Source organism: Teleopsis dalmanni, chromosome 1, assembly GCF_002237135.1.
Source record: "Teleopsis dalmanni isolate 2A chromosome 1, ASM223713v2, whole genome shotgun sequence".
Taxonomy (NCBI): Eukaryota; Metazoa; Arthropoda; class Insecta; order Diptera; family Diopsidae; genus Teleopsis; species Teleopsis dalmanni.
The window spans coordinates 186,087,095-186,108,604 of NC_051846.1; the positions used below are offsets into that span (position 1 = coordinate 186,087,095).

Sequence of the window (21,510 nt, forward strand, 5' to 3'; positions counted from 1 at the left end):
AAATTTGCTTTTAGAGCTATTACATTATTTTATTTTTAATTAAGTAAAATATTTTGCGACAAATTTCGATTAATAAAATAGGTTCTTGCTTATAGATATATTAAGGTTAGATTAATAGTATTTGACCGATTTATATTTCAAAATTAATTGTAATAAGACTTAAAATTTATTTCGGGCCCAAATCCAAATTCGGTATGTTATGAATGCCAAAATTATGGCAACCAATAAAATTTTTAAGATTAATTTCAGTCAAGAACGATGAAGATCCGTAAGAGGAACATACATTACTCCCATTAAACGTGAACTTGTTACTTCACCTGCTTCGTCTTTATCATACTAAAATTTAAATAACATTAATTTATTACTATATTTTTGATATCTGTGTAAACTAACCTGCATCATATACTGTTCACCACCTTCAGGTCCAACTGGTACAATTAATCTATAAAAACATTATTAAAATAAATAAATAAATACATAATAGTTAAATAAGTTTACCTTCCACCTGGAGCTAGCTGGTCAATGAGATGAGTTGGTGTAACTGGTGAAGCAGCACCCACGTGTATACCATCATAAGGTGCAAATTCAGGATACCCTTTTCGTCCATCGCCCTCTTTAAAAATGATTTAAAGTAAGGAATTTAATATAAAAAATAAAATTATTAAAAGAATTACGTATAATGATTAGTTTCCCAGATTCTAATAAGCTAGGATCATCGGAATTTAGATTTGCTTGACTGGTAACTACAAGATCTGGTTGATGTTCTATGCCAACAACGCGAGTATTTGCAACGTTTCCCTTTGATTCAATTAAACGATAGAAACAAGCTGTTAAATAACCACTTCCAGACCCTACGTCCAGTATATGAGCACCAGGTTTCAAATGATCGCGTAGATATTCTAAAGCAAAAGCGTGCTAGAATAATATAAAAACATAATTAAAAGAATTTATAATATAAAAACCTTATAAAATTACCATGTGGGGTGCACTTATTGTAACTCCACCTCCAATACTTTGCGGTGCATCCATATATGGATTACGTGGTGAATAATAACGTCGATCGGTACTGAGCATTGCTTGAGCTACGATATCTGACTTAACCACACCATAATCTGCAAGAAAAAATATATATACACATAATATAATTACAATAAATGCTTTATGTTGTAAATTAAAAATAAATTATTTATTAGTATTAAAGACAATTAATATAATATATAAAAAAATTATGTAAAATTATGCGCATTTATTTTAAAAAATGTATAGTATATGTAAATTTATAAGCAATGCAATTTGTATGTTGGACATGTAGTTAATTTGGATTTAACATATCTGGCGTACCTCGTAAATGCTCAACAAGTTCCAAATTACTTGCTTCAGTTCGGGAAATCCAACCAGAATATATTTCAAATATCAAATATAATAATAGGACTCTTACCCCTTAATTATTTTTTCAAATTAATCACATATGTACACCATATTTGTGACAAAAAATTTGTTTTACCTCTTAATTGGCGTATTAAGTCCGCATTATTAGCTCCTACGGATCTCCAAGCCATTTTCCGAATTTGGGTTCGGTGCTTAATAACCAAATCTTTAAATTTGTTCAGCTTATTAATTTGTTTTGAAAAAGTTGTCCCGGAAAATTTTGTTATTAAATAAACCTTACCCAGCTGCTGCATTAAAACATAGAACACTGTTAAAAATAATTGATAATAAATTTCTTAATCAAATATTAAAACTGTGTTAGGTATATAAGTAATGAAATTAATATAATTGATTAATAATAATTAACGTTTTTTACCTTTTGACATTTTAACTGTAATTAAATGTTCAATTCAAATAGCTTTAATAATAATAGGAATGCATTTTAAAGCTTAGGGAACTTTTTGATGCATATTAATCAAAATTTAAATTGTTATGATAAATAAAATTTAAAATATTTCTCTTTTATTATAATTTAATATGAATATTTTTTCAAAATATTAAAAATTTAATAACATGAAGTAAAATGATTGATATTCTGGTAAAAATGTATATTTATAATACTTAATTATTTATAATAATGATAGAAAGTTTTCTAAGTTGAGTATTTTGAAAGTTCTGTTTTCTTTATTATTGAAGTGGGTGATGAGCTGCTACGGTATGTTTACAATATTGTAATTCACTAGACAAATGTGATATTAAAAATGCTATTTTTCATACAAAATCTATACTAAAATGTGTTTAAGGCATTAAAGTAGAATATTATTTATGTGGTTCAATTTAATGTTGCAGTTCTTAAGTCGTTCTGACGCGATTAAGAATTCGGGGACACTGCATTTCGCTGATGGATTTTAATTAGATTCACTATTCTGAATAAGTACTCCGTTACGCTAAACGATATTACAATTTGATTCGCGAGATATCAGTCAAATTTTTACAATACAAATATTTGTCTTTTCTTTGCTATTTGAATTCGTCTAATTTTTAAATAGTTTCTTTTCGTTACAAAGACGTCTCACTTTCGGCAAGAAAAAATAACATTTTAAAATCATTTAGTTATTGTAAAATGACTACGCTTGGAAATAATAGTATTATATGTAATCGTATATATTTTGTAAACGGGAATTCACTGCGTTCAATTGTTGTAATTATCAATAAATAAATAACTGTGAATATATAATACAAACACTTGTGTTATAATACTTTATTAAAAAAATTTAGAATATTCTATACATATATATATATTATATATAATATTTTGTTATTTATTTGTATATTATATATTTTTATTCCATTAAATATTAGTATTAAATCTTATCATTAAATTAAATTTACACAATTTATTAATTAATTAAAATAATGTAACAGCACTTTACTCAATATATAACAATTTTATTTATGCAATGTTAATTGATTTTTACATTGACGTACAAGATACATAGTTACATATATAAATATATAATATAAATGTTAGCTTTACAATTAAACAATTAATAAAACAGTATTACTAAGATAGTATCCAAGTCTTTGTACTACATAACTTTCTAAATATTTGCTGAATATTTGAATAATTGGAATAGTACTATTTTACCTCACATGCTTTTTTAAGTGTATATCAAAACATAGCATAAAAGTTGACAGTCATTCATATTTTCATTTTGCGGCATATTTTTTAATTAGGAAAGTAAGGAGCGTTATATATTTATACTCCAGGATTTTTCAATATTTTTAAATATGGATAAAAATGTAACAGTGTTGACACCCAATGGACGCAGACAAGTTGTGAAAGTTTCGCCGAATACAACTTTATTACAAGTAAGCAAAATTCTTCAGTTTGTCTATCAAAAAATATTCTGTATCAAGAGTTTCAATTAGATTTTAGAGGACGTTTGTACAAAGCATAACTTTGAAAGTGATGAATATGGTCTAACACATCATAACAAAGAGATTGGGCTCACACAAATGTTTCGCTTTAGTGGGTTACCAAACAATTGTTTACTTGAAATGACAAAATTAGAGAAAAGGCGTGTCGCTTCAACGGTTGAAATTTGTGTGCAAATGGAAGATGGGTCACGACAGCAGAGCGAATTTGCAGCAGTAGATGATCTCTGGCAAGTTGTAGAGAAACTTTATCCTAAAGAAGCAACTAATTTTGAGCATCCTGTCGTAATATATATGCGTACTGAAATTATCGGCAAAGAACGGATATCAAAAACAACATTAAAATCATTAGGAATTACAGCAGGTAGAGCGATGATAAGGTTTATAAATAAAAAACCAGAAGAACTCAAAACGTAAGATTTAGTAGTTAAAGTATATAACTAATTATTAATATTGATTGGTTTTTAGACAAGCCAGTGTCTATGTGGCACCCGTTACTAGCCAACAATCCAAAGAAGAAGATGTGAACATCAAAAAGTCACGTACTAATAGTAGTGGTGGTAGTGGAGGTTTCGCTGTAACAAAAGATCTAGTTGCATCGCTTAAACAAAATGCAGTAACTTCCAAAGCAGTTGCACAATCTGGCGATACTCCTAAAAGCGAAGCAGTGAGTGAAAAACCAAAACCTAAATACGATTGGGGTTCTGGTTCTGGTCGTTCAATGCGTCCCGAAGATGATTTAGCATTACGTGAAGCAACTGAACGAGCCGAAAAAGAAAAATTAGAAGCTTATATGGAAAATGAACCAGCCATAAATTATGTAAATACTAAATTGTTAATTTATGGAATTTTTAAGTATAAATTAATATTTCTTTTTTAGATAGGTGATCGAAATGCATTACTCTTCTCGCTAGATACGATTCACAAAGAGTTAGAAGAGTATGGCGATTCATTCTTTGAACTGACAGTGAACGACTTAAAATTAATATTACGTGATTTACGCAAAGAGGCTAGTGGATCTGAAAATGCACCATTGTTGACAGAAAAACTACGTCAGCTGGAAGAAAGTAAATCAATGCTTAATAAAATTTCCGTTTATAAAAATTGCATTATTCGTATACAATTTCCTGATCGCCATGTACTGCAAGCTGTTTTTAAGCCTATTGACACAGTTAAGGATGTAATGATTTTTGTGCGAAAATTTTTGATAAACGAAAAAGCAAAATTTTGTCTATGTAAGTTTTTCTAATTAATGTGTTTTAATTAATTAATGAATTAATCGCATTTGTAAACATTTTAATAGTTAGCATTCCACCTAAAACTATTTTGCCTTTGGATAAAACGCTTTTAGAACTGAATTGTGTACCTACAGCACTTATGCATTTTGGATTAGAAGATGAGAATGATACTTCGAAGGACTATTTGAAACCTGAATTTCTTACTAAACTGACCTCAGCTGAAGGTGCCTTATATGCAGCTAGAAAATTACGGTAAGACCAAAAATAATTTAATACAAATTCACTAACGTTTTGTATTTGGTATTTGGTTGTATTCAAAATAGCTGTATAGTTAGTTCTAATATTATACTAAAATAAATCATTGTTAAATGAACATGCTTAGAATACTTAAGGAATCCACAATTTAGAAAGTTTCAATAATGAAATTTTAAGTACTCTTGAGTTTTGTTGTGGTTGTTTTTGTAGCCCGCCAGGATCTGCCTATTTAGACAGATGTAAACACTATATTGGGAGCGTTGAATGATGCTTGGTCATCAAATTTGACAAGTGGATTCGTGGCATAAATTCGGTAGTTCTTGCAACCCTGATATTCGGGGTTGTTCTAACCCAAAGAGATCTATGGAGCAGATAACATGAAAGCAATTAGAGTAACGTTTACATAGATTGGGATATGATTAGGTAAAATAACTATTAGGAGATTGTATAGAGACAAGTATGGATTGGGGATGAGTGGAATTATAATTCAAGTAAAACTGGGTCAATACGGACGAATCTAGCGATTTCAATGGGACGGATTCAATGATCAATTGAGCTAAGATTCATTAAAAGCATCGATATCCCACATAATTCTTACTATATCATTATTATTAGTTATTATTTTATATTTAAAAAAAAGAAATTTAACGTTGTGACAAGATATGGGGAAGCAACATATAGAAGATCTATACCCAGCACAAAGGTTTAAGGTGGCTCGAAATCATAACATTGAATTCCGTATATTTTTGGTTCCTTAAGTGGCTGGGTTTACGTCTCCAAATCACTCGTCTTTTTGTTGACATTATTACGTTTGTCACTTTAAAAACGGGTTACAAAAACAACGATCCCTTTATACTTCCAGCAAAACTAAAGTAAATTAAAATAGTTTAGTCTTGAAGAAAGATAGAGACATCTTTCTTCAAGATGTCTACCTCCTACCTCCTTTGTAGCATTGAAAAAAAAAATTTAGAAAAAGACCTCCTACATACGACTAATATATATATTTATTTGATTAAATTGTTATTATTGTCCAACAATTCTGTTTTCAGTATAATGAAGCCCAGAGTAGTAACTCCAGATGAACAAACTGAGAACAATGTCACAGATTACCAAAGTGAACAGCCATCAACATCTACAGATGGAATGCGCAGTAAAAATTCATAGTCACATTTTCAAAAAAAAAATTGAAAAAATGAACACACGATAAATATTGGGATTAAACAGTGATTTTTATTAGTACTTTCTAAAATTGCTAATAATTTACATGCATTCATATTATTATTAAAAATTAAAAAAATATACAAGGTATAAAACAAATATAATATACAAATTTTATTTTTGTCATAATTTTGTTAGTGAATTTAAAAATAACTTTTATAAATATGTATATACATGTACTTATGCATACATATTTTATTTGTATATATAGGCAAATGTTTTCAAAAAATATTGCGTTCTTTTTATTTTATATATATATATAAATTTTTGTTTTGGTTAAAATTTTTTACATAAATATTACATTTGGGGACAGGCACTTTTGTTCGTACATTGGCCTTTTAACATATATACTATATGTTTTATATAATAATATATATTAAAAGTTAAAAAATAAATATACATTAAATTGGAATTTTGAAGGGAGTATACAGTGGGCATTCCTTATAGGCATATAAACGATAAAAAAATATTACAATAATAATAAAAATTGTGTAACATTTACAATTGTAAAAAAAAAATAATAATAACTTCGATACCATTAGCTATATTGCTAATAGTCAATAATTATAATTTATAATTATAAATATGTTTACAAAATAATATGTGTATTTGTTTTAAGCGATATAAATTTTAATTGCTTTTTCGTTTAATCATCAATAGAGCATAAAGCAGAGTTTAAAGTGAACATCAATCTACCAGCTAATATGAATTATTTTTCGATTCATGCTATATATGCTATAGTTTTATTGTTAGTGCTCTATTTGGCGACAAAGGTTGCTCAAGTCAATCATCATGTGCGTTGTTAAAGACAAATGTTTTTATTAGCTATTTTGAACGATATTTCTGATAACAATATGGATTCCATAAGAATTTAAAATGGGTTAATAAATATAGCAATATTTTTATATAGTATATATTAAAATTATTTCTTGGTCGGAGGTTTGATAACATAAGAAAATTGTTTTTATGTTTAGAGTTTTGGACCAGTTCTTGTATTCATTTTAGTATATTCGAATATTCTGGTCTTCGGATCTTAACAGAAAATCTAGTACATAAGAGCTTTAAACCAGAACAGCCTAATAACAAAAATTTTGTCTATTATTATACATAAATACTTTTTTTTCATATATGTATACTTATTTATTGTTTTTAGTTACTATTAGAATTATAAGCTAAATACAACGAGGAATATTTTTAATGTTATCAGAAAAAATAAACTTTTGTTTAGCTGCTATTAAGTTAACACTCTTATCTTAGATTTAAGTAAATAATAAATTCATTGACAGTTTGATAAATATGTATAAACATATATCCAATTACGTACCCAAGACTGGAAGTCAAAGAGGCCCCGTTCTCGTTAAATAAATCAAAGGATTGTATATAAACATAAGTCTGTTCAATATTAATGCATCGTGCGTCCTTTGACAGAATGATACAGAAAAGCATCCAGCATTTTATCTGAAATCTCCCCGAAGTATATTTCAAGCTAAGGGCCTGTATATATAGTATTACCTAGATTTGTACCTTTTGCAAAAGAATATTTTATTTATACTATAAGAGCCCTTTAGATATTTGTGTTTATTTTCATATTATTGTGCAATTAGATTATTATTTTAATACTAAAAGTCTAAATTCCTATAATCTGAGTGTAATAACTGGCCTGAAAACATTATTAGATATAAATATACATGCAAAATAATAGATGCAAATAAGTTTCTAACTTAGAGTTATATTATATTACATTAACCAACCCTAAAAATGGAAAAATAATATTTGCTAAAAATAAAACTGACCTCTTTTTCCTGTTAACTACATAACACCAAACTATATCATTAAAATTTTTTAAGAACGGCAGAGTCTACAGAGACGACTTATTGCCGCTTACGACTTCCATAGACTACAACAATAATATATAAACAATTACACACTACAGAATATTTAAAATATGCTTGAAACTTTAGTTATTCTATAAAATTTGTGCTGTACAAGCTAACGTAAGCATGGATTATGATGTTCTACTTCAATCACCTGCCTTATACACTATAACTTGTACGTATGTGTGTTATAAAAATATTTTAAAATTAGAAATAAGGCTTAAAGCTGTGCAAAAAACATAAAGATATTGCCTTAATCACAAACGCTTCTTGCGTCTTATTTTGCGCTGTCAAATGTGCTCATTGACAAGCACAACGCTTTGTTCCTGAGCAATGGCTGCCAGTTCTTTAAGCCATTCATCGAGTAGCACAGCGCATAGTGCCAAATCTCTTGTGCGTTCGGTGCCACTTGTATTCGCAATAGCTCCCATTGATGAAATTGAGTCTAAAGATACTGGCTCCGAATTGGTTCCTCCACCAATACTATTATTGCCACCACCTAATAATGTGCCAACACTTGTTATCGTTGATGTTGAACCAGCACTAGCCGTTGATAGTGATGCTGTTGACAAGTGTTGTGCAGTTATTTGTCCACTGTTTTGCATTTGGTAGTTAGATTGTGCTGTTCCACTGGTAGTGGCACGTTCAACGTTAGGCAACGTTGTTAAACTAGTCTCGCGAGTTAGGGAATTTGTTGTAGTCGTTGTCGAATTTGTCTGCTGTGGACCTGTCGTAGAAGAACCACCTCCACTGGAAAATGGAGAATTCGTTGATCCTGAAAAATATTTTTAGAAAATTCATTAATATTATAATTTCAAAGTATTTTTCTTAGGATTAAAATTTATTGTAGGATATTAAATATTAATCTTGGAAAAAAGCAATATTACAGCAGTTAAATTTTGGAGATTACAAAAAAAAACACGTAAATTATTAAATAAGAATGTAGTTAAAAAATATTATTTTTTAATAATTATTTTAAATTTTTTTCTAAGAAAATTATGTTGATAGCCAGTACTTGAAATTATAAGATAATGTAGATAGATGCTACTTTTCTAACTTTCAAAAATTACTATAAAGAAATAGCTGCTATATCAATAAACTCCGTTAGTCTTAATTACATTTTATTTTATTTGTACATGCCTAAAAAATCTATTTTAAATCTATTCTAAAGTTTTTAACTTGCTTAAGGAAGAGTTTGAATCAAGCAATTTTGAAGCCATATCTCATAATCAAACGTCCACATCTAGAAGATGAAATAATTTTAATTTTCTATTATCACATGAAGCTATACGTTTGGATATAGTTTCCTTCTTGGGAAGAAGCGACACCTATCTCTGCTGTTTCTTAGATCACAGCACCCGTTTGGAAAATGCAACTCTACATCGAATGAAAGTAAATGAATACAGTCATTCTACCCGTATATCTTTGGATTTAAACTACAGAGGACAACCTATATTCGGCAGGACAGCTGTAGTTGCGGGCTCTTACACCCATGGTACTATCTTCGTGCGGGTACCGCAAGTTATTGGGTAGCGGTTACTGATTTTTAGTCGCCTCCTACAACAAACATGGCTAATCTGGAAAATGTGCTAACTCGTATTCCGAAGGGTAGTTATGGTAGCATTAATGTTGTAGGAGATAACATACGATTTGATTTGTAGGACTATAGATCTTATTGAAATGTCCTTTTAGTTCCATAGAGGATATGCTGACAGTTCTCTCTTGAATAAGAATCCATATTAAAAATATAGGTTTGAAGAATATACGGTAATTGTATCTGTCGGGTATGTTAACAGGTCTTTCTTGTAGAGTAATTCATGGTAAAGAGTTGTAAAAAATATGAAAGTAAAAGTTGTAAGAAATATAATGACAGTTATGAGAGTATATTGACAGGTCGCTCTTGAATAGGAACCCATGTTAAATATATCATAGTTGTACAAAATATATCGCAACTGATTCGAAGATACTGCAGACTTAACAAATAGGATAGGATGGAGAAAGTTAGGAGAAATTAAAAAATCTTTCCACCCAATAACACAGAGTTGTATATTAATTAAGGAAAGCTGTCGCCCAATACTAAATAGAGTGAGAGTGCTAGTGAGTAGCACTCCATTTAATAACCACAGTAAATACTTTGTAGTAATTAAACAAAAAGAAAAGTAAAGCTACTCTAAAATTTTAATATGAAAGCCATGCAATTGTACATTAGCTTATAATTTAAAACAAAATTAAATAATATGTGGTTAAATATATTTTAAATAATTCATTAATTTTTGATTAATTTACTAATTCTAACTATTAAGTATTTTTATAAAATGTTAGTAAAACATAAAAAAAATACACAGTTAATTATACAATAATATAGCAAAATTACTAAATGGTTAAGTAAATTATGTTTAGTATATTTCAACAGGACAATATTAGTATTTTAATTAATTAATGGGTTAATAAAGTTATTAAGTAAAATGTTCAACTATATACAAATTAACAATTTAAATCAGTGCTTCGAACAGGATATTTTAGGTTCCGATTTTGAGTCCGGTTCAATTTTAAAAATATATCGGTTCGGTTTTGCATTTCACTTCATCAAAATATCGTTATCGGTTATCGGTTCGGTTTTAAGTGAATATCATTTATGTTTACGTATTCGTAGAAATAAAAATTAATTTCTATTAAATTAACTAATTAATTCATTTAATTAATTTAGAAATCTGCAAATTAATATTTTTCGCATTAATTTTTAAAGTTAATGTTTTTTTTTTCTAATAATTTTATGTATTATTTTTAAAAAGAATAGAATTTAATCTATAAAAAATAAACTGAAACTTTTATGAATTAAATATATTTTTGAAATTTTTATTTTTACATACTATATGTTACGGATATAATCCAGTATAGTACATTTCAGTAGGGAAGAACAAAGGACCAACAACCAAATATACCAATTAGCTATTTTTCTAGTACATTTTCTAGTACATATATAATTTGTTGTTGCTCGGTGCCCTTTCCTAACGAAATGGCCTGTACCAAACGATACGGTGGTGATCCTAAATAAACTGTAATATATCTATATTTTTCTATATATATATATATATATATATATATATATATATATATATATTATATATATATATATATATATCTATATATAGTTTGTTGGTTTTCGGTTTTCGCTTTTTTCAATTTCGGTTTTCTTTTTTAACGGTTCCGACATATGTATCGGTTTTTTTTAGTTTCGGTTCAGTTATAGTTCGAAGCCCCGATTTAAATGTACTAACTACAAAGGTAAAAACAAAAATTAACAAGCAAGGAACTTAATTTTTTTTTTTAATTTTTACTTGTACATTAACAATTCTCTACAATTTATACTTTTAGGTGAAATATTTACCGGTGAAGAATGCGTAAATTTGTGATAAGCCGGATGAAGCTAGTATTCAGAAGTAAAGAAAACGAAAAATAAAAATTTTAATTTTTATATTTCGGAATACAATTTTCTGTTAAATTTTGTGATGTGTAAATTTTTTTCCACTAAAGCAATTTAATATACTAGTATAATACTCTTATATTAATAGAATTAACTGAAATATAATTATTTATTAATAACTAATAAAGATTAATTTTTTTTAAATGTGTAAAAAAGAATTCACTCTTTGATAAGTACCAAAACCAAATTGTAAATCCTTTCTCCAAATAACATTGAAGCGTGTGCTTTTCATTTAATTTTATCGTGTTTACTTATTAGAAAAAATCAATAAATAATTTTAAGTTTTTATTTTAAAATTTAAGTTACTTAGTACTTTTCTCAAGAATTCCTGCCATTAAAGACAATGAGAAAGGATTGGAACATGTTGGACTTACCATTCGTTTTACGACTAAACATGCTAGTTATTGATTTGCTAATGCTCTTTCGTTTTGTATCGTTCCGCCTAAAAGGATCATAGGATGAGGACGGTGTTACTTGTACTGGAGACGAAGAAGATATATTTGCATAAACTGTCTGCTGTTGGGTATTTGCTTTGCTTATAGCGCTATGCATCGGAGAGTTTTCACCCGCTTTACGTGCATTTATCAAACGAAATTCTCGATCTATAAGATGTGAACGTGCTACATCGATAATTTCTAGTGAATCTTCTATTACAGGTAGTTCTGCATCTATTTGTTGTTTGAGTATGCGTAGTACTTGATGAAATGAAGGTGTATCCGATGTTATAACAATATCTGGTCGCAAAAGTATTGAGTGTATAAGCGGTAGCGGGTACCAAGCTAGCCGTGATATTAGCCCAGTCAGATGTAGATTTACATAAAGCGTATTACTAGTGAAAGTCTGTAATTTTCCCCAGACGGCATTCAGAAAAGGACCTAATGATTGTAAAGCGTAATATTAACAATTAGAATAAAAATTTTATATAATATATTTATTAATGTATAGCGCCGTATGCTCCCGACTAGAAGCGCCAATGCATATAACATTATTATCAGTAATACTTATATTTTTCCATATTTGTATATAAATTGGCAAGGAACTAAATAAAAATAAATATTTATAATTATAAATTTAATAAAATACCTAAACTAACTGTCCCTTGTGCAAATAAATCCTCTGATAAATCTAAATCTGTTGGTAATATATCATTGCGATTACTCGATACACGCCAGCCTTCTCTTTTCACATGTTTATTGCCGTTCACATTGCAATTTTGTTCCATTTCATCTGTAGTTGCTGTAGAATTTTGTGCTGCCATCGCTTCAGTTGCTTCTCCATCTTCATCTGTTGGTCTCCATTTAAACGATTCATAACCACTTGACTCACCTATCGATTGCAGACTATCCAATTGCTTTTTATCATTACCATCCAGTATATTTGTCTGTTCGTTACTAATAATAGCTGTGGTTAGCATTGTGCCGCCTGTGAATTCACTAAGAAACTGTTTCACTATTTCCAAGGATTGCAAATTATTTCGTATGGCTTTTGTTTGCCATTTCTGGTACTTGTACTTATTCGTCCAATTGCTACAAGCATTTTTGCATTGTGCTATACGCTGATGTGCATCAAATAGATACGCATGAATATTGGAATACAAACTATCACCAGTATGTACACCATAATAATTCCAATTGGCACCAATGGTTTTACTCATTGTCGATGTGGGCGAAGGCAGTGATGGATTTGATTGTAAATATGCGTTATTGGTCACTGTATCACCAAGAGATTTGTGCTTAGTTAGGTCACGAACACGTTTCATAACATCTGGCGTAAGATCCAGAAAAAATTGTGCACTATTCGTATACGGATCGATCATATTTATTTTATGACGATACGATATTGGCACATGTTTGCCAGGTAACATATATTTCAGTAATAGCTCTAGCATAAGATCCTCACAATGTAAACCTAGCAGAGTATCGAATAGTGCCATTGTGACCATACATAAGTTGGCATCTGTGGAGCTAAGGCGTTCAACTAAGGTATCAAGTATACGTTCACCATCAAATTTCTCCGTGTCTAATAGGAATTTAATGAATGCACGTAATAGACCGGGTTCCGTTATAGAGCGTAATATCAAATCCAAATATGACATTGCCGAAATTTGAGAATCGATATTTGTCTGGAAATGTTTGCTGTTCAATGTCTGTAAGATTTTAAAAATTGTTTCGATTTTTCTTGGTGTGGTTAATTAAAGTAAATTAATAGTAATTGTAAGCAAAAATAGTAAGTCTTTTTTAAGAGAACTTTTCAATTATTTATAAATAAAATAATATTTTTAAAAGCACAAAAACTTTGCAAACACTTAATATACATATATTATATAAAGCTTATATATTTTTATACTAAACGATTGAAAAAACTATTAATTTAATAAATATAAAATATTTTTAAAGCACTTCTGTTTACCATTTTTCTTTAAAAAATAATTTCTTCGTCATATTTTATTTTAAATAAATTTTTAATTCAAAAATACTATTTACTTTAATCATTTTTAATTTAAAAGAAGCTTTTTCCACATTGATATATTTTTATTTAAAAATATTTTCTTCGTCATATTTGTCATTAATTAATACATTTAATTAATAAATATTAATAACTAATGAAGTAATTAATATTGATTTCCTTATTAATTTAAAGTAGTTTGTTCGTCATGTTTGATTTAAAAAAAAATTTAATTAGGAAATATATATTTTTTAATGGAAAATTAGTCATCTTAAATAGACAATAATAGTTAATATGTCCAATAAAACTTTTCGATACCAGTCCTTTAAAAACTATGTCAAAAAATTAATAATTAATATGCTATTAAAACAATCCGGCCTGAAGAAGAAGTCATAACAACTTCGAATCATATAAATGGAATAAAAGACTTTAAAAGTTAAAAGTTTATTCTAATTTATTATATATCTACTAACTGTCCTCATAAACCATTACATATTATAAATAAATGATAAAGAACAGTTAACTCTAAATGAAACACAAGAAAACTGCTATGGACACAGCCGGGTCTATGTCCTACAGCTCTCATCTTAAGAGGCGACCAAATTTAGCTGGCTCTAACAAAAGAAACTGGAAACACATTTAAGCTTTCAGGGTTTCCAAAAAAAGTACGATCACAACATTAACAATAAGCACAGTACTCCGCCACATTGGAAGCGTTGTACAAACCCTATTACCTTTTAATTGTACATATATCATAACTAAGTTTATAAATGTAATTGAACAATAAGGTGGAATGGTTGTGGTTAAAAAAAAGGGTAAATAGTTATCAAATTCAAATATAAAAATTAATTTCATTTTATTAGCAACATTTTTTGAGATATTTTTGAATACTGACAAATATGGTCAGTCCAAAAAAGTTGTTTTGTTTACAAAAAGAAATTAATATTTTTAGCTAAACTTACAAACTATTTCTCTATTTTTCTTTAAATAGATTCTTTATCATGGCCAAAAAAACTTTTAATTAAATTTTTAATAAAGAAATATAACATAAATTTAGGATTGTACAAAGACTTCGTAACTATATGATTGCTATAAACAATTGAAAACAAATATGACAAATGTAGAATTTAACATTGCAAATGATTTTATAAAAATTGATTGTTCTTTACTGTTTCGATTAAAAACATAACATAGACTGTTAAAGTTTAAAAAAGAAAAAAGAAAAAAAAACTTACTAGTTACAAACATATAACATTAAAAAAATAAAAGCACTTGTTGAACCAACACCACAGATGAATCGAAGACAATTTACAATTGCGAAAAACTCATAGCACTTACCTGTAGAATAGCAGGACCCAGTACTGGTACGATAAAACCTTGATACATAAAATCCAGCAATTGATTTTTGATCATTTCGTGTGCAACCTGCACAACCGCATTACAAAATTCTAAAGCATTCATAAATAAAGTCAACTCGGGTATTTCTGTAACATCGTCTGGAGTTATACGATGCCAGTCAATAGATGTTATCTCTATTGAATTAGGTAAGCGGGAATATAATCCACCTAAACCAGTTACTAGTAGTGGGCACATCGAAGAGTATTGTGCTATATACGTGCCGACATTAGAATTCTTTTGTGATAAAGCCATACAAAGCAATAATGCATCTCTCGCCTGATGACCTAAACTGCCTTCACGATGTACGTATGGTATCAGCAAAGAAAAGATTATAAAACTAGAATAAAGTTATAAAATTAAATAAAATTATTGTTATTGTCAAATTATAAATATGCACGTACTTGGTTGAACTACTATGTGGTGTATCAGTTTTTTTATGCTGTTCCTGTGCTGCCGAGAAGAAGAACAAATCCAATAAGTGCACATTTTGCATTAAAAGTACACATAATTGATTTAGTAATATAACTAAACGTTTTTCCAAATCTGGTGGAAATATTTCACCTTGGCTGGATGCCAAAATTTTCAACAAAGGACGCAGAAATGGCTCGTGACACAAAAGCTGATGTCGCGAATGACTTACTAGCAATTCATATAATTTTAGCTGCTCCAAACGTACTGCATTCGCATAGCGTCCAGTGGTGCAACCCCATTCATAAAGCTTATCTAATAAATTCTCACTTAACATAAATTCTAAACAAGGCGCTGGTGGTGTGGCATCTGCACTCGGTAAACTTATTTTATTGCAATGATGCAATTCTACTAGTAACAATGTAACCATAAAATCTAGATGTGAAACTACACCTAAGACATCGTCGTGTGTGGGTAACTTATGCGGTGGATCTGATCTCTGTATTATATCATAGGCTTGCTGCCAATGTTTACAGAAGCTATCATAGCATGCACGCGGATCACAATCTGCTGTATCTATAGGTCGATGTCTTAATATGGTTGAAGAATTTGTTGTATTGTTATTTGCAGGCGCAAAAAGTGTCGGGTATGCGCCATTGTTGTTGCGCGTTAAGCTTTGTCGCAGCGGACTTGAGCGTAACCAACTCATTTTAGAAATTTTGTTCTGTCAACTTTCAGCAGTATTATTTAAACTTAGTCTAACATTTGCATAGCTCTGTTGTTTAGTCATAAGTTAGTAATCATATCTAAAATGATAAAAGAAATTCGGAACTTAATACCATTACGTAGATAATATTCTATGACTGTTAATGTATAATTACCAAAGAATTTTATTGCATATTGTTGCTAACATTTTCGTTAAAAATACAGATTGCATTTAACTGTTAATATATATATATATATATATATATATATGTAACAGGTGGACTACACATAACAATAATTCAATGCAGTATAAATTCCACTAATCAAAATACTTAACGCATCGCTGCGCATTTGCTGGTGCATTGCATTTTTTGTTTTAATTTCGTTGTTTATTGATACGCTTAGCAATGCTATTACTGCTTAATGCAGTTATTTATAATATTTACAAATCTTTCTTTTTTTTTTTGCTTTTTCTCTTTTTATTAATTGCTTGATGGGGTACCCCTCTCTTGAAATTAATTCGCACTTGTTTTGCTATCTTTTGGCAGAGCTGTTGTTTTCATGCAATCTACATATTTTACATAAATATTATAAGTTAATAATTCGTCAAAAATGTAAAATAGAACAATAGAACTGTGTTTGAAAGAATTAGAGCTTTTATTGATAAACTTTTATTAATTTTAACAAAACATTTAGGATGTAGAAAAAAGAAAGTCAATGACGAAAAAATAACCATTCACAATAACTGCATTTTGACAGCTTAATATTGATGAAGTGCAACCAAGTCATAATAATTTGCCTGAAGCTAATTTTTAAATGCAGAAAACTTTGTAACTGACACTTTAAAAAAAATAGTTTTTTCATAAAAAACTTTTTAAAAATATATAAATACTAAAGGACTTATATAACGTTTTCATTTATACACAATTTCTGCCTTAAAGGATTTAAGTTAAATTATTTTTGTGTTTGGTAAATAACAAAACGAAAGAAAAATAAAAAAGCTTTTTATTTTTGTTACAAAAATGTAAATAAATAAAAAATGATTTCAATATTAGACGTATTTTGTCATTATTTCTCATTAATTGATTTTCAATGTCAATTTTGACGAAATAATCAATATAAATCCTTAATATAAACTTTTATTTTCCATAGAGAGGTTTGAACACTGAATCTGAATTTGAAGCTTCAAATTTGGTTTCTTTCGCTACCATATTTTTTATATATTCGTCTAAACCTTTACGCATGATTGTCAGTTTGCATTATTTTGTAATAGAATTCACTAAAGGGACGGACCTTACATATACTCGTAAGTATAATCTTATTTTGTGTGAATTTTATATGGCAAATTTGAGTAAATCCTTATCGAGATAAATTTAAAAATATGTAAAGAAAGATAATTTGAATTTAGTATTATTATTTTGTGTTAAAACGATTAATGTTTTTAACAATTAATTCCACATGCAATACTGTTTAATCGTATCACACGCAACGCATTTTTTTTTAATAAATAAACGTAACCCTAACAATAATCGCTGACGGCAACAAATTTTTATTTTTTCTTTTATTTCAATTATAATTTAAAATGTAAAATTTAAAAATTTTAATCTTATCTTAATCAAACTTGATTGTAAAGTTTTGATAATCGAATTACTTTTACGATTGATTAGTAGATATTTCCGAAATATGAATTACTGATAAATAAATTTGATCCAAAAAAATATAGATAACAAAATTATGATGTCAATACAAATAAATTACTAATTAAATAAATAGTATTTCCGATAATGATATAAGACATATTTAACACAAATGCAACGCTGTTTGCTAAGTGCACTTCGTAAAGCTGGCAGCACTTATATTAAAGCATATGTTTCTTGTTGTGAATTTTAGTGCAATTTTTCTCTAGTACTCCCCTATTTATTTATACCAATTAAGTATTAAGTTAACGGTTGCACAGTTAAAACAGGATGTCCAATCCATTTGATGAACCAGATGAAGTTGAAATTCTAGAAGGGTTTCTTTGTCCAATATGTCGTGCAGACTTAAAATCATCTGAAGTATTGTTAGAACATTTTGAACGTTATCACGCAGAAGAACAGGATGCACTGAAATCTATTTTTAAAGATATATTTAGCAAGGCGAAAAAGAAAATACGACAAAATTTTGATGATTCCTTTGATTTGTCACGGAATTTGGAGAAAAATGCAAGTATTAGTGGAGGAAGTGGTTCACAAAATAATGGGATTATCACTGCTCCTTCTGCAAGTAATGCACATACTCGCATGAATGTATATAATTTTATGGATAGACAAGAGATAGGTACCCAGCGCGATCACTTAGAATATTTTCAAGTTATACGCAATCCACGAATAGAACGTTATGCCAGTGAAACCAATAAATTAATAATACGACTACATAAATTATTAAAAGATATGCCACAGGATCCTTTATTGAGAAAAACGCACGAACAACAGGTAAGAATCGTTATAAGACCTCAAATAGGATTCTTATTTTAATTTTAAACTTTAGACAGTAATTTGGTTGGATGGTAGTTTGGTAAAACTGTGTCCCAATTGTGCAAAGAGTTTTCATATTGCGAGACGTCAACACCATTGTCGTTTATGTGGTAGCATTATGTGCAATGACTGCTCCAGATTTTTGCCTATAAGTGATGCAGGTAAAGTAAACTAAAACTTTTTTCTTTGATTTGTTTATAATTGAAAAAAATAATTTTTTTTTCTTGATATTTGTAGTTGAATTGGCAAGCCTCACCATTAAGCAAAGTGAACCAATTAAAATAGATAATTTAGAGAAAATAACTAGTCTGCAGCAGAACGGTATACGTATTTGCAGTCACTGCATTTGGTTATTAGAAACGCGTAAAGAAATGAATGAAAGCCGCAATTGTATACCACCAATGACAAAATATTATTTACAAATACAAGAGTTTAGAAAAGATGTGACGCCTGATATCGATATGTATTTGAAAATGGTTGCTAGTCTTTATGAAGGTGAATCGATTTACACTTTGGGCGCTGCAAGTGCATTACGTGGAAAAATTGGGCAAATTGCTGAGTCAATAGATGTGCTTAGCAAACATATTATGACACTACCATGCCAAGAAGGCAGCAGAGAAGAAGCATTGAAGAAAGGTATTCGATTATCCTGTGTACAGTTGATAAAAGAGAAAATGCTTGCATTACCACCGTTGCCCAGTGAGGAAAAGGTGCGTCAAATACAGGAGCAAAAACGAATGCAAGCAGAACAGCGCATAGAAATGGAACGACGAATTGCAATGGAAGCTTATGAACGTCATGGTCTTAATAATACTACGGATAACTTTGAACGCGCTGGTAAAGATGATTATGCCTATGGTGTAAGTTAATTTTGCGAAGTGTTTTTGTATTGAATTCATAAAAAAATATTTCATTTTGCAGTCTGATTTACGTTCTTTGGATAACTGGACAGCGCATCAGATTAATACATCTGGAATTAGTCAAAACGATGATCCATTGGTTGAACAAATCAACATAATTAAGGGTTATATAAAACAAGCTAAAAAGGATATGAATTTCGAAGTTGTGGAAACATTAGAAACCAACTTACGCGAATTGCAAGGTGAATTTTATCAACGACAAAGAGCATCCACCCAAATGAACTCGTCTTTAGTAAACTCAAGTACAGAATAAATAAAGGTTTTAAGCTTTTTATATTATAACAAAAATAATTCTTTACCTACAAGCATTAAAGTGCATTACTATTTTATTGTGCAACAATACAAAATGTCTTTACAAATTCATTTTATAATTTAATAAGTTTTGTATATAAATCGTATGACAAAAAAATGCATTTTCATTTATGTTAAATATTGCAGAGTATATAATTGAAGCTTTTAGCATTTATATATAACTAAATGTGCTATAAAATGTGCGTTAATAAATATATAATAAAAATATCTAATCCATTTGTTCCAATAAGATTTACCAACTTATACAAAAATCATTCGTATTGCAGTTTAGGTATTTTTTTTTAAAGACTTTAAGCCTTTAGTCCATGGGATTGGACAAGCAAATTCACTTTCTCAACATACTTAGACATTGCATCATTGTTTGTCATACCCTTACGGTTATTCCAGGCCTCCCATTTGGCTTTATTCTTGAAATCCAAGAAACCCGGCTTATCTGTAAAATGTTTTTTTTTGTTTCAATAAAAATAAAAATATTGAAATCTTATTTTAATGTACCAGTATTGCAGTCACCGACTGTTGCTTGCTTGTATAAGCTGTATAATTCCAATAAATCGTTGTCGCTAGGAGTAGAGTTCAAGTTTTTGACATCTTCAGCGGCTTTGTTGAAATCCTACATAAAAACACGTTATATTTAAGAATTAACACGTGTAAAAGTTCAAAGTGCAAAGAGAAATACATGTTAGTCATGCAGTAAAAATATACAATATACATTTATAACCAAATATATTTTTATTATTGATAAGAATTTGAACTGCACTTACCTCTTGACTGGCCATGTTTATCACTAAAAATAAGAAAAAAATTCTATACTTGGAATTCGTGTGTATACAATAAAAAATAAATGAATGCACCACTCCCTTCAGAGCTTATAAATTATTTATAGCAACAAACTGTTATGGTACTTTAATCTATTTTTTTTTAATCTACTAAAAAGACTCACCTTATTAATTTTTACTAATTGTGGGAAAAGACCGCTGTGCTTCTTGCTGTAGCAACTGTTTCCTTTGCTTGAGTTTGATTATCAAAAACGATTGTTAATTAGTGCCTGACATCAGACTTGATAAGCTTTTTTGTGGGTTGCCAACACAAAGTTGGCTGAATGTAGCCAAGCAAACATATTCTTCTAAGCAAACTTGGAATAATTTAATATTTAGTTTTAATGTATGATAAATTAAATATGATGCCAAATTTAATAATTACTCTATATATTTCAAATAAATAAATACCAGATAATACTTTCTTATATACTTATATTTATATATATCTTATATTTTTAATTCAAGTATTTAAATCGATTATTTAAATAGATTATTTTATTATTGTCAATTATTTTAATTTTTAGAAATGACATAATTAACGAATCTTTAGAAA

At 28.9% G+C, this 21,510-nt stretch overlaps 5 protein-coding genes across 10 annotated transcripts; 2 read left to right on the forward strand and 3 right to left on the reverse strand.

Moving 5' to 3' along the window:
• Positions 1–25: 25 nt before the first annotated feature.
• On the reverse strand, positions 26–1,921 carry LOC119670723 (protein-L-isoaspartate(D-aspartate) O-methyltransferase). 3 transcript variants are annotated; one of them, XM_038081112.1, is made up of 8 exons: positions 1,805–1,921; positions 1,505–1,676; positions 1,342–1,440; positions 976–1,112; positions 675–915; positions 499–613; positions 394–442; positions 26–336 (listed from the first exon to the last, which is right to left on the reverse strand). In XM_038081112.1, exons 2-8 carry the CDS (start codon positions 1,557–1,559, stop codon positions 250–252), a joined length of 783 nt encoding a protein of 260 aa, XP_037937040.1. In that variant the 5' UTR covers positions 1,560–1,676; positions 1,805–1,921; the 3' UTR covers positions 26–249. The 3 variants fall into 3 exon arrangements, with proteins under 3 accessions (XP_037937040.1, XP_037937037.1, XP_037937039.1); XM_038081109.1 differs by having other exon boundaries at positions 1,505–1,696; XM_038081111.1 differs by lacking the exon at positions 1,342–1,440 and having other exon boundaries at positions 27–336; positions 1,505–1,696; positions 1,805–1,920.
• A 1,177-nt stretch (positions 1,922–3,098) lies between these two features.
• Positions 3,099–6,158, forward strand: LOC119670722 (tether containing UBX domain for GLUT4). The gene is made up of 6 exons (XM_038081108.1): positions 3,099–3,300; positions 3,361–3,779; positions 3,835–4,186; positions 4,247–4,601; positions 4,670–4,856; positions 5,909–6,158. The coding sequence occupies exons 1-6, from the start codon at positions 3,220–3,222 to the stop codon at positions 6,021–6,023; spliced, it is 1,509 nt and encodes a 502-aa protein (XP_037937036.1). The 5' UTR covers positions 3,099–3,219; the 3' UTR covers positions 6,024–6,158.
• A 487-nt stretch (positions 6,159–6,645) lies between these two features.
• On the reverse strand, positions 6,646–17,114 carry LOC119670724 (UPF0518 protein GG24907). 4 transcript variants are annotated; one of them, XM_038081114.1, is made up of 7 exons: positions 16,568–17,114; positions 15,680–16,492; positions 15,219–15,615; positions 12,519–13,557; positions 11,810–12,310; positions 11,340–11,378; positions 6,646–8,726 (listed from the first exon to the last, which is right to left on the reverse strand). In XM_038081114.1, exons 2-7 carry the CDS (start codon positions 16,393–16,395, stop codon positions 8,242–8,244), a joined length of 3,177 nt encoding a protein of 1,058 aa, XP_037937042.1. In that variant the 5' UTR covers positions 16,396–16,492; positions 16,568–17,114; the 3' UTR covers positions 6,646–8,241. The 4 variants fall into 4 exon arrangements, with proteins under 4 accessions (XP_037937042.1, XP_037937041.1, XP_037937044.1 ...); XM_038081113.1 differs by having other exon boundaries at positions 12,519–13,581; XM_038081116.1 differs by lacking the exon at positions 11,340–11,378.
• Positions 17,115–18,145: 1,031 nt separating this feature from the next.
• LOC119670725 (rabenosyn-5) lies at positions 18,146–20,425 on the forward strand. The gene is made up of 4 exons (XM_038081117.1): positions 18,146–18,865; positions 18,921–19,068; positions 19,145–19,767; positions 19,829–20,425. The coding sequence occupies exons 1-4, from the start codon at positions 18,359–18,361 to the stop codon at positions 20,078–20,080; spliced, it is 1,530 nt and encodes a 509-aa protein (XP_037937045.1). The 5' UTR covers positions 18,146–18,358; the 3' UTR covers positions 20,081–20,425.
• On the reverse strand, positions 20,119–21,180 carry LOC119670726 (putative acyl-CoA-binding protein). Its single transcript, XM_038081118.1, has 4 exons — positions 21,080–21,180; positions 20,901–20,923; positions 20,635–20,749; positions 20,119–20,572 (listed from the first exon to the last, which is right to left on the reverse strand). Exons 2-4 carry the CDS (start codon positions 20,913–20,915, stop codon positions 20,430–20,432), a joined length of 273 nt encoding a protein of 90 aa, XP_037937046.1. The 5' UTR covers positions 20,916–20,923; positions 21,080–21,180; the 3' UTR covers positions 20,119–20,429.
• Between the last annotated feature and the right edge of the window lie 330 nt (positions 21,181–21,510).